Source organism: Aotus nancymaae, unplaced genomic scaffold (genome assembly GCF_030222135.1).
Source record: "Aotus nancymaae isolate 86718 unplaced genomic scaffold, 86718_ANA_hifiasm-v0.15.2.pri h1tg000058l, whole genome shotgun sequence".
In the NCBI taxonomy this organism is placed as follows: Eukaryota; Metazoa; Chordata; class Mammalia; order Primates; family Aotidae; genus Aotus; species Aotus nancymaae.
In genome coordinates, this window is record NW_026988472.1 from 37,003,473 (window position 1) to 37,021,795 (window position 18,323).

Sequence of the window (18,323 nt, forward strand, 5' to 3'; positions counted from 1 at the left end):
GAATAAGTAAAATGGCATATGAATTTAGAAGCAACTGTACAATTCAGAGTTCAGCTTGAGGGCTACTTGCTGCAGTTTGATTTTATATTACCAAAAGAGATCCATTCAATTTTAAATCAAGAAGCAGCAGTTACCCTAGGTTAGTTGTCCTCATATAAACTGGCCTACCCACAAAGCTGGAGTTGCAGTGTCTCAGTAGGTTTCACAACAATAAGTCCCGCTGTTCAGGCACAAACATTTAATGAACTGCTACTATGTGCCTGAATGCTGATGATTCAACATTACCTTTGAAGCCCTGCACTGTGGTAGTGGTAAACAGGGGGGGCCAGAGGATGTCCAAGACATCCTCATTCTATTGAAATACCGATTTTATCCCCAGGCTTACTTTGGGGCTCCCCCTAGAGAACCAGGGATGCCCAATTTGATCCATAGATGTGTACATATCTGCCTGTACACCAGTAATCCAGTTACCATTTTGGGAAGACAACAGCAATGGGGCAACTGTTCATTCCCTTTATTTATTTATTTAGATAGAGTCTCGCTCTGTTGCCACTGTTCTATTTATTTATTGATTGACTGAGTGAGTGACTGATTGAGACAGTCTCTCGCTCTGTCGCCCAGGCTGGAGTACAGTGGTGCGATCTCTGCTCACTGCAACCTCTGCCTCCAGGCTTAAGCAATTCTCCTGCCTCAGCCTCCCGAGTAGCTGGGATTACAGGCATGCACCACCGCACCCGGCTAATTTTTGTATTTTTAGTAGAGACGGGGTTTCACCATGTTGGTCAGGCTGGTCTAGAACTCCTGACCTCAAGTGATCTGCCCACCTCGGCCTCTGAAAGTGCTGGAATTACAGGCGTGAGCTACTGTGGCTGGCCTATGTATTTATTTTTTTAAAGTTCTTTGGTGGACTGCTTTACTGGCATTGGGAGCAGAATAAGGAATTAAGTCACTTATATAAGTGGGACAAAAAATGGTTTCATGTATTTATTTGGGAATGTTTGCTGCACTCCAACACATCAAACTGGTAAAGCGTAAATTGATGGGTGGCAAGGACCAATTAAATTTGAATCTTGAATATAAACTACCATATTCAGATGTGCTGATGAAAATAGACTCATGAGTCAAATTATTCCTGTTTCTCAGTACTACAAAAAGCTTTTCTATTACAAGAGTGCCTTCAGGAGCACTTTAGCATGAAAATGTTAGTTGATATGCAATGTAATTTTAATTTTATAAAGATTTTGTATTTCAGCCAAAAGTTTTTGCTTATTTTAAAATAGTTTTTTGTTTTTGTTTTACTCTATTGTTTGAGGAAGACATCTTTGTATTGGTTACACTGGATTTCCTCTAGCAATATGTTGTCACTCTCTCTCCTTGGCCAAAACATAGCAAAGAACCAAACAGAGGCAAAGGAAACTAACTGATGATTGGCTGCATGGGTAATTTTGTTTTCTTTCTTTTTTTGAGACAGAGTCTCACTCTGTCGCCCAGTCTGGAATACAGTGGCATGACCTTGGCTCACTGCAACCTCCGCCTCCTGCTTAAATGATTCTCCTGCCTCAGCCTCCTGAGTAGCTGGGATTACAGGCACACGCCACCACGTCCAGCTAATTTTTTTGTATTTTTAGTAGCAATGTGGTTTCACCATGTTAACCAGGCTGGTGTTGAACTCCTAGCCTCAAGTGATCCACCCACCTCGGCCTCCCAAAGTACTGTGATTACAGGCATGAGCCACTGCACCTGGACTGTTCTGTTTTCTTATCATAACTGAATGGGTATTTAATTTTGAGTGTGGAGTATTTAAAATATTAAAGCAGACCATGAGCATCTAATGGCACAGACAAACCCTAGCCTATAATCATTTGTCAGCCCTAATGGTAAAGTATAAGGTAAACAGTTGTTTAGGAATTTTGTTTTAGAAAAATCAATCCAAGCTAAAACCCTCAGTGTTCTCTTTGATCAGATTGCCAAGTCCCACGGATTTTTACCTCCTCCTCATTTTTCTCCTTATCTATTCCCACTTGAGTACAGACTAATTCCTTCTCACCTAACCCATCTAAACAGACCTGTAACAAGTCTGTTTGCTCTTTACCTAGCTATCGTATGCAAATGTGTCCTACATGCTAAATGCTTCAGATTAAACTTCCGATATATAACTCCAAGAATGTAATTTCTTTAATCCAAAGCTTTAGACTCTGCATTGTTCCCAAATAAAGTCTAAAATTCATAGCCTAAAACTTAGGCTACTTTTTTTTTTTTTTACTACCTTATCTCATATGATTCTCTTGCTAAATTGAATTACTGGCAGTTCCTTGACCACCTTCTATTCGATGGTGCTGAGGTCTATGTCTATCTTGACCTCCTAAAAGTAAACTCACTGTTGACAGCCAGTTCAAGGGCTAATGCTGTGAAACCTGCCTTCATCTTCTCAGTCAAGACTGTCATTTCCCAATATTGCCTGTCATTACTTCAACTTCATCTTGTACTGTAATAATGTGGGTATGGTTTGTTTTCCTGACTAAACTGTGAGCTCCTTAAGGGAAAGGTTTCTCAGTGTCTTATATAAGGTGGATTACTCAATATACATTGAATACATAAATGATGTTCTATGCCACTTGCCTCTGTACCAGTAATGATCTTAAAATGTTTACAGCTGATGCTTAATTGCTAACTTGTCTTAGAGGACTGGGTATAATACGGAATTGGAAGTCAAGAATTTATTATCGCTGTTGGTACAGCATGTTTGGTAATATAAATGCTTAAATGGGCCAAGCAGGTACCAAATAAATAAGTGGATCGTATAAAAAAAAAAAAAAAACAAAACGGAAAGTGGTGGGGACTGTGATGAACTAGAAAACACATTTCTGTTCTAGGGGGATTAGCAGCCAGGCCACTCAATCTGGGGCCCAGAATCGACAGATCTTCCATTTTGGTCCAACAGAAACCAGAAATCTGGACCTTCATGTGAAGTCTGTTGAAGTTTAAACACTGGCAGCCAATGGAAAAATAAAAAACACTGAGTAAGCCAAAGCAAATACATCTGCTAAGACTGGATCTGGCCTGGAGGCTACCACCAATTTGCAATCTCTGGTTTAGGGCTTCTTCTTGTGGCATTTATTCTAAGCAAAACAGAAATCCATCGCTGTGGCCTCCCTGACAAGATTAAGTACCTCCTGACATACAGAATATCCCAATAAAGAGTTAAATATTTTGTTTCCATGTGAGAAGTGCACTTGATATTTCTCTATTGATATTTTAAAAAGTTGTAGGCTTAAACATATTTAATTTTAGAATCTTTTCTACTGTGTCACATAAAGAACAAGTTACTTAACCAGTTTCTGTGACTTGATTCTTAATCTATAAGATGGGGGGTGCGACACAGATAATTTTTACTTTCATGTACTTTTATCAGTTACGAGAGGCCAATACAATTACAATTCTACTTTGGAAGGAGTATTCAGGATTGCAATAGGATGTCCCCAGGGGAATTTTTGGGTTCAATTTAACTCTAGAAGATTAGAATTGTCCCTTAAATATCCCCAGTAGGGGAGACAATCAGAAAAATTTAAGGCCAGAAAAGTTTCATAATTTTACTATGGGGAGAACTTGTATACTATATTGTGAATGTACCCTAAGGTGAGCCCTAGGATAATCACAGAAATAGTCCAGTCTACAAAGAATGGTCTAGACCAGAGGTGACTGTGGAATAAAGCTGGAGAGAAGAGATTTTTTCAATCGCTAGTTCACAGTGCCTACCACTCTCTATATCTCTAATAGGAACTGAACAATTTTCTTACCCTAGCTTGTTAAATATATAACACATAGCTAGGGCTCCAAGGCAGGGAACCAAGCCTACTTATTTTTATTTCTATTGCTGACTTTATGCCATCATTGCCTAGTAACAAGTAGTCATACACACACACACATACACACACACACACACACAGGGCTAGGTGCAGTGGCTCACGCCTGTAATCCTAGCACTTTGGAAGGCTGAGGTGGGAGGATCACCTGAGGTCAGGAGTTCGAGAACAGCCTGGCCAACATGGTGAAACCCTGTCTCTACTAAAAAATACAAAAAAAATTAGCCAGGTGTGGTGGTACGCCTGTAATCCCAGCTACTTGGGAGGCTGAAACATGAGAATCACATGAACCCAGGAGGCAAAAGTTGCTGTGAGCCGAGATCACAGCACTGCACTCCAGCCTGGGTGACAGAGACAGACTTTGTTTCAAAAATAAATAAACAAAAAAAAAAATACACACACAGACACACACACACACACATATACACACTCTTACTCTTCAATTTAGGACAGCAAAGAAAACTTGAACCATCATTTGATGCCCATAATGACAAAAAAAAGCCTTTTTTATTTTCAAATATTAGGGCAATTTGGACATAAAAACAATCTGAGTACTCAAAGTTTGTTGAAAAGATTCCCAGAGTTTTCCTTTTATTATCTTAAACTGGGTCAAGAAGGGTCTTCTCTCACTTCAGTTAAAGATATGTAAGACAGTTTAATATTTCTGTTGCCAGGCAGGTAAGGAAATAAACCCTCACCTCCTTTGAATAGGAATGTAAAGTGTTCAGGGTAGATGCCTGAGCCTGGGCTCACAGCCTCATTTTAAGCAGCAGTTGCCTTAGCATTCTGTTTTGTGTACCTTAAAATGTAGTTCAAATGCTGGACTTGCTAAGGACAGCTTTTCTTACTCAATGCTTTTATCAAAAAGGAATTTAGCTTTATGCATACATGAAATGAGGAGTACCTCCCTCAAAATAAAGAGAGAAGCAAAGTACTTGTTAGGAAAATAGTCCCCCAAAAGAGCCATGCTAGTTAGTGTCTGTAACTTTCAGTTCTATTTAAATCACGGAGTAGCCTATGGACAGTCAGCAATCCTAAAAGCAGAGGCTTCAGTATGAATGGGGGAAGAGTGCATGTTTTCTCTTCTGACCCAGAGATCTATTCCAGGTGCAAAGGGCTCTAAGCCCTCACTCAGTGTCCTTCTTGGAGTTTCCCCAAAAGGCCGTTTAATCTTCAAAGAGTTTAAATCTAATACTGCATCTGGGAGAGGCAGGGTATGAAATAAGAGGCTAGAGATAATTGGTGGAGACAGTTTACAAGCACTTCCAGGGTGTTATCTTTCCAAGGTGGCTTTATTGCTCTGAAGGGGTATAAATTCCTAGCATTTAGTTATATGTACTGAATTCTACTCTAAACTGAACATAAATAACTTTTAGATCACTGGACACTTTGTACTGCTATATCTGACCATAGCTTTTATTACTACTTATAATGAAGGATAACAAAATTACCTAGAAACATTTAAAATACCATCAATCCATAGCTTTCTTAAATGTCCATGGCCCTAGTGGCTAAGCCAGCCATCAAAACTAATCTAGTATGTTTTTTATAAGGCCAGTCAAGTGATGTTGTAGGAGTAGAGAAGGAACAAAGAATTCTGTAACTGGTTGTGATCAATTGATTGTAACCACAACTGCATTTAGACCAGCCCTAGTATATATTTTAAGTGACATTTACAGACATTAATATTCCTTTAAACTGGCTAAGCATACGTGCTCTATTTTCAAAAGCTTAGAGGCACAGATTTATCAGATATAGTAATCATGTAAAATAAACGTGTATACTGAGACAAAATAGATATTGAAGAATTACTCTCGAGCTGGGAGGCTTGGCAAAATAAAAAAAAAGAATTACTTCTGGATTGATTTTAGTGTAGAAAGAGTAATATTTGCTTTAGGTATTTAAACAAATACCTCCAAAATGTAGCACATGATCCATAACAGAGAAATACTCAAACAGTTAATAAGAAGAGAGTTTCTGAGTATTTCAGGGAAAATTTTTATTTACAGCCTGACAGGACTGTAAACATCTGAAAATGCAGATATCCTAAGTAAAACAATCCTATTGCAGAGAACTTTACCTAGTGTGTCACTTTGGTTTTTGCAATTCAATACATATTACATTACAAATTTAGAGAAACCAGAAGATAATGATAAAGGACTTAAGAAGTGGGAAATAATGGATCATTTCTTTAAAGAAGAACACATGTGGATTACATATCAACCTTTTGTCATCTTAAAAGTTTGGAAGATGGTAAGAGGCTCTTGAGAATGGGGAAAATTTATAAATATTTCAATCTTAAAGAAACAGATTGGTCCACTTAACAATCTTAACATCATTAAAACAGAGAACAATAGATACCAGATGCAATATGATGCCACAGGAAGTACCAAGTGCCACTTATGAAGTGTGTTTGCCAAAAAAAGGAAAGAATTCTGAATCTAATCAAGGCCATGGACCTAATTAACAGTTTATAGAAAACTGGAAGACATCTAAACAAGTTAATGACATCATGAGGATAAGATATAACCAGAAAAAAAACAGAATATAGGGAATTCAACAAAACAAATGACTCAGTTTCTTCAACAAAAAAATGACATTTCAAAAACTGGTCAAGGGGAATTATTACAAATTAAAAGAGTCTTAGAAGACATCCTAACTTAAATCAACTATAATAAAAAGAATTAGAAACAACTGAATACCAACTAGATATCAGAAATTACTGTTACTTTGTTAGGAATGATAACAGTATTGTGTTCATGTTTAATAAGTTATCATCTGTTAAAGTCAGGCTGAAAGTTTATGGATGATTGATAGGTTGCCTGGGATGTACTTTAAAATACTTCCCCTAAAAGTAGGCTGCTTAGATGAAAAAATTGGCAAAATGTTAATAATTGCCAAAGCTGGCAGAAGGATACATGTAGGCTTGTTTATACTATTCTCGGGACTTTTATGTGTATCTAAACATTTTTGATAATAAAAAGGTTCTTACAAATGGGTTATACATGGAAGAGTAAATTTTAAAAAGTTTTTTAAAAAATCATTTCTTACTACTTTGCTTGTGTTGCACACAGTACTTTAGTAAAACTATTCTTGATTATTGGTCTTATTTCCCTACACCAATAGATATGGACAAGTATCAGGATATTTTTTCACTTAAAGATACAGTCTGTGAGCATAATTTCTATTTTCTAACACCTTCAATTTTGTATAAAGAATCTTTTATAAAGAATTGGGAAGCTGATTTTGTATAAAGAATTGGGAAACCGATTTTGTATAAAGAATTGGGAAACTGATTTTGTATAAAGAATTGGGAAACTGATTTTGTATAAAGAATTGGGAAGCTGATTTTGCATAAAGAATTGGGAAGCTGATTTTGTATAAAGAATTGGGAAGCTGATTTTTCAGAACTGAAAGAACTCAAAATAAGTTTGGCAGGATCTGAGAAGAAACTTGCTTCAGCTCTGTCATCTGCTGCACAGAGCAACGTATCTGACTTCACAGGATATTTTTGGAAGCCAAGATAACTTCCTTAGGATGCATGCCAGATAAAATACATAAAATAACTCTACTCCAGATAGATTCAGACATGCCAACATCCACACAGCTACCACTAGAACTGTTTAAGTTTAGGTATTAAGGGAATTTTTAAGAAGTAAGGGAAATTTTTCTAAATCCCAGATAGGTTTTTTTGTTTGCCAAGTTCCTTTTATTTCTTTTAATCTTTCCTTATTGCATGCCTGTGTTGGGCTAACAATATATGAATACAGAATGTTTATGCTTTGATTTTTGTACATTTAGTTGTTAACTAACAGTTGTTTAGTTCTGACATAAGCTTATGCAAAGTAGAACTGGTTCTTATTACTTATATTCCCTTTTTCAGTTATAAAAGTATAAATTAAAGTACTATAATATATCTACACACATGCATAAAGATAATATTATATTGGGGATATTTAATTATTGGAATTAGTTAATTAGTTATGATTGACCTTCAATGCTGAATTTTTTTTTTTTTTTTTGAGACAGAGTCTCACTCTGTGTCCCGATCTCCGCTCACTGTAACCTCTACTTCCCAGGGTCAAGCACTTATCCTGCCTCAGATTCCCGAGTAGCTGAGATTACAGGTGCCCGTCACCATGTCCTGCTAATTTTTGTATTTTTAGTAGAGATGGGGTTTCACCATGTGGGCCAGGCTGGTCATGAACTCTTGACCTCAAGTGATCCGCCCACCTCAACCTCCCAAAGTGCTAGGATTACAGGCGTGAGCCACTGAGCCCAGCTATGATTTAATTTAAGTGTTTTGAAAGCAGAAAGTATTAGAGTCCTAAAAGTCAAATATGATATTATGAAAATAGTTAGAAGTTCAACAACAATACATAATAAAGGAAACATACATATTAGCATCCAACTTACCAAGAAAAATGTCTATTAGTTTGAACCTATTTACTGATTTGCTTTAAAAAGATTAGAACAGAATAAATGTATAGACATGGTCTAAGGATTAGTGAATGGCAGGTACTGGTGATTGAAGCATTATAGTATATTGAGGAAATATACACACCTCTAACTGGGAAACTTAACTGCTGTAAAGTTGATGCACTTATACAGTAACCAATTTGGGGCTCATAGGCGATGGTATCTAAACATTCATTCCAATCTTGCACATTAGTAACAGGACAATCCTGTAGATGGGTGACAAGGTCTCCCACAAAAAGGCCTCTGGGTCCAATGGCAGGAGAGTCCTTGGGAAGAGGGTAAAACCAAATCAGATAATACGTGAAGACAAGCTATGATTAATCTGAGCAAATAATAAAGACACTGAGTTAATTAAGTAGATTATTTTAAATGCAGAAAATAATCCAGCTTTGAATTCAAGACACAGTCCTAGAAAATTGAAATAAAACCCAATAATTACAGTTGCTTTTCCCAAATTCTCTAAGATCTTGATTTTTTTACAATTGAAAAAAAAAAAAAGACTTGCTTGCTGACTGTTAAGACTAAAATGATAAAAATTTTTCCCAAACTGCTAATTAAAATTTTTTTGGTGAAAGTATCATTAGACTGCCTTTCCTTTCCTATATCCTTAACACATAAAACAATAAGACAAGTCCTGACATATCCCGAATATGCAGACAATATCATCAGTAAAAGGTATATATAAGCCAATTGCTCACAAAGGTAATTTTCCTCTTCCTAATGTCTGAATAGAAGATTTGATACCATCATAGCAGTTACTGTCTAAGGGACTGAAATACAGAGTTGAAGACATTAACTTAAACCCCTATGAAATGTTACAGCTGGATGGCCTGGGTTTCATCTTTCTTACTACTTAGGAGGCGTAAAGACATTTGACTCAAAAGCAGAGATATAAAAATAAACGGTAAAGGTAAATGATGCATTTTACTAATAAACTACAGGTAGAAAATCTTGATACGATCTTTCTAAGTACAGTATCAGGACAAAAACAATTTTCATGAAACTTTAAAAATGCAATGTGTTTCCCAACATTTATTTGTTAGATTTGAAAGGATTACAGTAATTTCTTCAGAAGAAACTGAGTATTTTATATATGAGGAGATCTTGAATAAAATTTCCTGATTAAATGCTAAGTATTACACCACAACATCTGATGAAAGAATGCCCTGAGTAATCCATTATTTACCTCAGCAACTTCAGTGATGAGCACCCCAACTCCAGTGTAGTAAAATGGTAAGAGAATTACTGGGAGGAGAACGAGAGCTAAAATACCCAAGAGCGCAAGGACAAAATTATGCCAGATACCTGGAAAGAGAAAGAAAAAAGCAGTAAGCTCAACCAGAGGCAGGAATGATATAAGTAGCTCGACCTCACAACACTTGGGCATTCTGATAAATTAAGAAAGTGATCAGAAGAAGCAATGAGGCAAAAATATCTGCTTATTAGTAGAGCAGACAGATGTTCAATTAGAAGTCACTTTCATTTCAGACATTGAAATCTAAAACAGGCATGTTAATACCACACTAGGAAGACCACATGCTGATATGATTTTATACTGACAGAATTAACCATACCCTCTTTTCAGAAAATGCATATATCACTACTTGAAACATATTTGTGATCTTTGAAAGAAATCTCTAGTACATTCAAATTAAAAAAATTCTTGCTAAACAGGGGTACAGAAACTCAAATGGCATTTGGCAAAAGGAGGTTGTTTTAAGAAACTATTATGCAGAATAATACTGGTGGAACAAACCGAGCATGTATTTTACATCATATCACAGAGTAGAAAGCAACAAACCATAAGAAAACTGATATATATATTTTTTAAAAAACCCTAAAATTTATGTAGTCAAATTCACAAATCTTTTCCATCATATATTTGACCTTTGCAGCTATGCAAAGGAAGACTTTCTCACTCCTAACATTATGTAAATAACCACTCTTTTTGTGGGGAAGGATGGTTTTAAATAGTTTTATTTTTACATTTAAATATTTTACCATTTGGAATTTATTTTTGTGTATGGTATGACTGATAAATGTAATTAATTTTATTCAAATGTTTAGCTAATAATTACTGAGTAATGCATTCTTTCCCTACTAAATTAAATGCAACTTTTAATTTACACTACATTTTCATCTATTCTTTGGCTTGCTTCTGCATTTTCCATTCTTTTCCACTATTCCCATGACAATAAAGCTGCTGATAGTAGTTAATATTTCAGTATTTAGTAAATAAATACTTCCAATTTGTTTATTTTTGTTACTTCCCTCTTAACCTTTCTGATAAATTTGAGAATCATTTTGACAACCACCAAATATTATTCAAATTAGGATTTCTTTCTATCTTTCTTTCGTTCGTTCATTTTTTTGTTTTTTTGGGGGACAGAGTCTCACTCTGTTGCCCAGTGGCACAATCTCAGTTCCTTGCAATCTCTGCGTCAGCCTCCTGAGTAGCTGGGACTGCAGGCGCCTGCCACCATGCCTGGCTAATTTTTTTGTATTTTTAGTAGAGACAGGGTTTCACCATGTTGGCCAGGCTGGTCCTGAACTCCTGACTTCAGGTAATCTGCCTGCCTCAGCCTCCCAAAGTGCTAGGATTACAGGTGTGAGCCATCGCACCCGTCCCAAATTAGGATTTCTAATGTCACTACAAAGACTGCAATAACTAGGGGTAAATCCACACTTTTACATTTCTGACACAGGAACATGGCATCTGTTTACTCAAAACTTCTACGTCTCTCAGTACAGATTTGTATTTTCTCTAAATCCACAACAGTAGGGCTTAGATGGAAGTGAGGACCACCTTTATTCTGGTTTATATACTAAGGAGTGAGACTGGGGCAACAGTAGAAAAGTCAGAATACGGGTAACTCAGGTTTTAAAAATATGGGGCTGGGCACAGCGGCTCATGCCTGTAATCCCAGCACTTTGGGAGGCCAAGGTGGGAAGATCACTTGAGACCAGGAGTTTGAGACCAGTCTAGGTGACACAGCAAAACTCTGTCTCAAAAAAAAAATATATCATAGGTCAAGGGAGAAGGAAATCTATGGTTGTGATCAAGGCAGCAAGGTACCCATAGTGATTATTATTAAGTGGGGGCTAACAGTTACCTCAATCGAGCCCTACTTATGCTTAGTGTGGTTTGCAATTAAAAAGAAAACACAACTACCTTAATTCTCTAACACACAGAAATAATTTACAGGTCACCAGATAACTGAATAAGTAAAATAACAACTCATTATTCCTTGAATAACCCAGAGTAGTTATAGCTGAAAGAATGTAAACTATCAACTTGGCAAGGCTTACACTGTGTTCTAAGTTTAAATTCCAGCTTACTATAATCACAACATCACTTTTACAGTCACCAATGTTTTTTACTTTGCTCTTAAATAAACTTACAACGGGCTTATATAAATAAGAACAGAGTTTTCAATATTTAAGAAGGATTTAAAAACATTTAAGTATGGAATCAGAAAGGTCAAATTTTACTTCCAGTATTTAAAGGGATTTTTAGCAACAAAGCATAGAGAATTTTTTTTTTTTTTTTTGACACAGAGTCTCGCTCTTGTTGCCCAGGCTCAAGTACAGTGGTGCAATCTCGGCTCACTGCAACCTCTGCCTCCTGGGTTTAAGCAATTCTCATGCCTCAGCCTCCCGAGTAGCTAGGATTATAGGCGCCCGCCACCACCCCCAGCTAATTTTTGTATTTTTAGTAGAGATGAGGTTTCACTGTGTTGGCCAGGCTGGTCTCCAACTCCCGACCTCATGATCTGCCCGCCTCAGCCTCCCAGAGTGCTATGGATTACAAGCATGAGCCACTGCGCCCGGCTGAGAATTTTTTTTTAAGCAATCTACTCTTCACTTGGGACCAGACAGCAGGTATTGTTTAATCCCTCTTCTAAAAATGCTTTATACCAAAATTCAAAATTTAAACACTTTCATTTAGTATCCCATCTCATCTCTCTTTTTTCTCCACCAAATCTCAGACATATATTTAGTGGCTTTCTGTTTTCAAAATCAGTATGTATTTCATCGTTTTTTAAAAAAAGAAATAGCCCGGTGTGGTAGCTCATGCCTGTAATGCCAGCACTTTGGGAGGCCTAGGCAGGTGGATTGCTTGAACCCAGGAGTTCGAGACCAGCCTGGGCAACATGGCAAGACCTGCCTCTCTATAAAAAATGCAAAAATTAGCTGGGTGTTATAGTGCATGCCTGTGGTGCCAGCTACTTGGGAGACTGAGATGTGGGAGGATCACTTGAACTCAGGAGGTCAAGGCTACAGTGAGCCATGATTGTACCACTGCCCTCCAGCCTCGGTGACAGGGTGATACCTGTCTCAGAAAAAAAAAAAAAGAAAGAAAAGAAAAAAGTAAAAAACTATTACATATACAACTTATTTTATTTTTGAGACAGGGTTCTCACTTTGTCATCCCGCCAGGCTGGAGTGCAGTGGTGCGATCTTGGTTCACTGCAACCTCTAACCCCAGGCTCAAGCCATCCTCCCACCTCAGCTTCCTGAGAGGCTGAGACCACAGGCGTGCACCACCATGCCCAGCTAAGTTTTTGTATTTTTAGTAGAGACAGAGTCTTGCTATGATGCCTTGGCTGGTCTCAAACTCCTGAGTTCAAGTGACCTGCCTGCCTCAGCCTCCCAAAGTGTTGGGATTATGTCGGGGGGAGATCCTGTGGGAGACCCTGTAAGTGCTGAGGCAAGGGTCTGAAGCCTTAGCCTGTTCCCATATGAATATAGAGCTAAAAAAGAATTAGAGATATAGTTACATAGTTATTCCTATATATATAACCATGAATAATCACATATTCATATGTAATCACAGAAATATATATATACTCAATATAATCTTTTAATCTTACCAATGATTATTGGGTTATGAAGCACGGAACTGAGGTGACAATGTGAACAAAGTGATCCTAAGGCAAGATGCTCTAAGCCCTCTGTCACGCCCGCATAAAGGCTGCTGGAAGGCCCCTCAGCTGTGCAGCAGCGCCAGAGCTGGGGAATCGCCCGCTGCTTAGTCAGCTAGGGAAAGAGACGTCCAAAATGTCTGAGACGTCTCCTTCCTCGGGGGAGTTAGTTAGGAGAAAACTCTGCTTCTCCATGCTCTTGTGGTAGGTCTGACAGTTGTCAGGTACACCAGCAAACATCCAGGGGCTTAACTGTCTCTATGTGATGCTGTGCTTCAGTGGTCACATTCCTTGTCCACTCTTACACTCCTTCTGCACCTGGTTACTCTTTTTCTTAAAAGATAAGAATCAGTCGTAGTTACATAAATCTTAATGTCTTTGTTCTTTCTTGACAAGTATGAGAAAAGTGCTGATGTATTAGATTTTCTCCTTGCCTCAGCTACTTGAAAGACCTGGGCCCCCTATCTCCAAGACACGTGACTTACCTGACCCTATCAGTGACCACAATTATCTCACCCTACTTACCCTGCCCCCTGCTTTGTACTCAATAAAAGTCAGAGTGTCCAGGCACTTGGGGCCACCGCCGGACTCCATGCCCAAACTCTGTTTTCTCTTTCTCAGTGTCTTATGTCTCTTATTTCCACAGTTTCTCATCTCCACACCTGTAACAAGACCCTGTAGGGCTGGACCCTACAGGATTACAAGCGTGAGTCACTGCACCTGGCCTACATATAGGCAACTCTTTAAAAGTAGCATTATAAAACTAGATTTATTGTGAGGCCGAGGCGGTGAATCACCTGGGGTCAGGAGTTCGAGACTAGCCTGGCCAACGTGGTGAAACCCTGTCTCTACTAAAAATACAAAAAAAATTAGCTGGGTGTGGTGGCAAGCGCCTGTAAACCCAGCTACTTGGGAGGCTGAGGCAGAAGAATCACTTGAACCCAGGAAGCGGAGGTTGCAGTAAGCCGAGATCATGCCATTGCACTCCAGCCTGGGCAACAAGAGAAAAATTCCGTCTCAAAAAAACAAAACAAACAAACAAACAAAACAAAAAAACTAGATTTAAATAATGCCCTGGACTTTTTACATGGAAGTTGGAAGACATTTTAGAAGCAATGAAATTATATTCCTAAATTTAAAACCAATAAAGTAGGGCTGGGCGTGGCGGCTCACGCCTGTAATCTCAGCACTTTGGGAGGCCAAGACAGGTGGATCATGAGGTCAGGAGTTCGAGACCAGCCTGGCCAACATAGTGAAACCCCGTCTCTACTAAAAACATAAAAAATTAGCCAGGCACGGTGGTGGGCGCCTGTAACCCCGGCCACTTGGGAGGCTGAGGCAGGAGAATCACTTGATCCCGGGGGGCTGAGATCGCGCCATTGTACTCTAGCCTGGGCAACAGAGTGAGACTCCGTCTCAAAAAAAAAAAAAAAAAAAAAAAACCAATAAAGTAGGAAGAGGGTATACATGTATTTCTCTCTCCCTCTAAATACATAATTTATGTACATCCCTAAACTTTGGAGAACACACAGGTTTCCCATGTTGTTTTCCACTTTGATGGCTGCACCAGGGTGAGCTTACAGCTCAACAAACATTTAGCAGGGAATACAATACTAAACTCTTCTTATTACATACAAGTCCAAATCTTTGAATTTGTCCATCTTTACTTCAGGGCAAGATAAGCATCTCCTTCCCACCCCTAACCTTGCCTTCTTGTCTGGGAAAGAAAGCAGGGCAGAGCTGTTTAGTTGTCTACTAGGCTGACAACTCACAATTGGGAATGAGAAGTTGATGGGCTACGTGATGTTTGGGATAGCAGGACTAGTTAGTTCTATATCAGTTAATAAGCTCTGAAAGAGGTGGGGCCGGGTGCGGTGGTTCATGCCTGTAATCCCAGCACTTTGGGAGGCAGAGGTGGGTGGATCACTTGAGGTTGGGAGTTCGAGCCCAGGCTGACCAACATGGAGAAACCCCATCTCTACTAAAAATATAAAATTAGCTGGGTTGGTGGCACATGCCTGTAATCCCAGCTACTGGGGAGGCTGAGGCAGGAGAATTGCTTGCATCTGGGAGGTGGATGTTGCAGTGAGCTGAGATCGCACTCCAGACTGGGCAACAAGAGTGAAATTCCATCTCAAAAAAAGAGAAAGAGGTGTGTGAACCCTTGGTGGGGATATATAGCCTCCTTTAGTCTTAGTTTTGTACATTAGATACCAATTTTAAGGAAAAAGAAGTCTTAGTACATTTTAAACCTAATATGAAATTAATTTAAAAGTGTTTAATTGGCTTTTAAAAAATTACTAAAAAATACAAGCTGACAATAAAAATTCCAAACAATATAGATGTAATAAAAAGTAAAAGTCATCTTTCCTAAATACCATCTCTCAACCACCAGCCCCATGACTCACAGTAAACATACTGTTACCATTTTCCATTTATTACTCAGATTTTCTCCGCCCACACCAGCATATATATGAATATACATGTGTAATAATTTATTCAAGAGTATAAACCAGCAAATTTTCTAAAAACTTTTTTCAAGACACTTTTATAGTTTTTAAAGTCTTTTTAATTTAAATTTTTATTATTATTTGAGACAGTCTCACTCTGTTGCCCATGATGGTGTGCAATGGTGTGATCTCAGCTCACTGCAACCTCCGTCTCCTGGGCTCAAACAATTCTCCTGCCTCTAGCTGGGACTACAGGTGTGTGCCACCATGCTTGGGAGGTTTTTTTTTTTTTTTTTTGGAGAGATGGGTGTTTCACTGTTTTGCTCAAGCCATCCTCCTGCCTCCACCTTCTAAAGTGCTGGAATTACAGGGGTGAGCCATTGCACCAGCCGGTTTTATATACATACATACATACACACATACATGCACACATATATATATATATTTTATTAATGAGACAGGGTTTCTCCATGTTGGCCAGGCTGGTCTCGAACTCCTGACCTCAGGTGATCCACCCGCCTTGGCCTCCCAAAGTGCTGGGACTACAGATATGAGCCACTGTGCCCGGCTTTAAATTTTTGAAGTGTTGTAAATTGTTAAATTCTAGAAATAGCCAGACAAAGTATGGTCTAGGACTTATTAGGTAAATGATCTTTTCTATTATATACAGATAAATCATTTAAAAACACCAATGGTATCAAATTATTATACTATATTTTGCTTTTTTGTGGATTTTTAAAAAAGAGACAGTCTCGCTCTGTTGCCCAGGTTGGAGTGCAGTGCAGCAATCACAGCTCATGGCAGCCTCAAACTCCCACCTCAGCCTCTGAAAATTTTGGGATTACAGGTGTGAGCCATCACACCCTATTTTGCCTTTTAATTTATATATTTTGGACTTTTTTCATATCAGTTTATTCATATCAATTCCATTATAACTGCTACAGAGTAATCAATTTTTATTAAAGTATCAATTTATTTATAAGGTTTCTTACTATTAATTACTTAGGTTGTTTTGACCTTTTCATATAATATTGCAATACACAGCTTTGCTTACATTGTTAGGCATCTAGTTAAGTATGCATCTCAAGGGTATGAAAAATTACCTAGAAATGGAAATGTTGAGTCAAAAATATGTACGTTAAAGCTGACCTCCAATGAGTTTGCATTAATTTATACTTTCATAATTGACATTTTTCCACTCTCTGAATGACACTGGATGCTATTATAATTTTACTCTTTGCCAGTCTTCTGGGTGAAAAATGAAAGTTCATTTTCTTGAGAACTACTTATTCCTCTCCATTGCCTGTTTATATCTTTGCTTATTTTTTGATTGTCTTATTTACTAATTTGCATATGGTATTATTTATAATCTATACATTGAGGAATTTGGTCCTTTGTAACAAGTATTATAATTATATCTTCCCAGTTTGTTGTTTGGTGTGGTTCGTCATTTTGCTTGTATAGATACTTTAATTTTTTGTGTGATCAAATATTTCCTTGTATTAAGCCTTTCCCACTTAAAGATTATATAAGATATTTGGCTGGGCACAGTGGCTCACACCTGTAATACCAAGCACTTCGGGCAGCCAAGGCAGGAGGATCATGAGGTCAGAAGATTGAGACCATCCTGGCCAACATGGTGAAACCTCATCTCTACTAAAATACAAAAAATTAGCTGGGTGTGGGGGCATGTGCCTGTACTTCCAGCTACTTGGGAGGCTGAGGCAGGGGGATTGCTTGAACCCAGGAGGCGGAGGTTGCAGTGAGCCCAGATCGTGCCACTATACTCCAGCCTGTCCAGCCTGGCGACAGAGCTTTCTTGCACTGCTTTCCTAGCCTCCTTAACAAAATTAAAACAAACAAAAAACCTAATCCTTTGATGCACAGTAATTTACTCTGGAGAAACTTATTTAGGATACCAGTATGAATTCTTCCCACCCCACCCAACTCCAGCCCAGTTGCTAGCCACAGAAACAAGACATGGACAAATGAATAAAAGCCGAGACACTCAGCAGCACTGATTCCTTGACTCCCTGCATAGTCTCTTATCTCTTGTCAGGCATGTAGCTAGTAGCAGATCACCCCTCCGATTCTGGATTTATCCATGCTGGTTAAGTGGAAATGAGGGTGGTGGAGCACACACATTTCCTTCATCTAAACAACCTCTTGTCCATTAATGATTTGTTTATAAGTACTGCATATCTCTGGAATCTTTGTTAAAAACTTTTACTTTTTTTACGCAAGGTTTCTTAACAGGGAAACTATCGGCGTTTTTTTTTTTTTTGAGACGGAGTCTCACTCTGTCACCCAGGCTGGTGTACAGTGGCATTATCTTAGCTCACTGCAACCTCCACCTCCCAGGTTTAAGTGATTCTCCTGCCTCAGCCTCCCAGATAGCTGGGAATACAGGCGCTGTGCCACCATCTCTGGCTAATTTTTAGTAGTAGGGAGTGGTTTCACTATGTTGGACAGGCTGGTCTTGAATGCCTGACCTCAAGTGATCCACCCACCTCAGCCTCTCAGTGCTGGGATTACAGGTGGGAGCTGGCATCCCCTGCCCCCCCCCCTTTTTTTTTTGAGACAAGGTCTTGGTCTGCAACCCAGGC

General features: G+C 38.5%; 1 protein-coding gene across 6 annotated transcripts in view; it reads right to left on the reverse strand.

Annotated features, from left to right (window-relative positions):
- MBTPS2 (membrane bound transcription factor peptidase, site 2) overlaps positions 1–18,323 on the reverse strand; it is a 105,940-nt gene that overhangs the window by 67,147 nt on the left and 20,470 nt on the right. For all 6 annotated transcript variants that reach the window (XR_001111550.2, XR_001111549.2, XM_012477483.3 and 3 more), the window contains 2 exons: positions 9,529–9,647; positions 8,428–8,608 (listed from right to left, as the gene is read on the reverse strand). Coding sequence is in view for 4 of the 6 variants with exons in the window: in XM_012477483.3 (XP_012332906.1) it covers positions 8,428–8,608; positions 9,529–9,647 (300 nt within the window). In the remaining 2 variants the exon portion in view is untranslated. The remainder of the gene's footprint in view (positions 1–8,427; positions 8,609–9,528; positions 9,648–18,323) is intronic.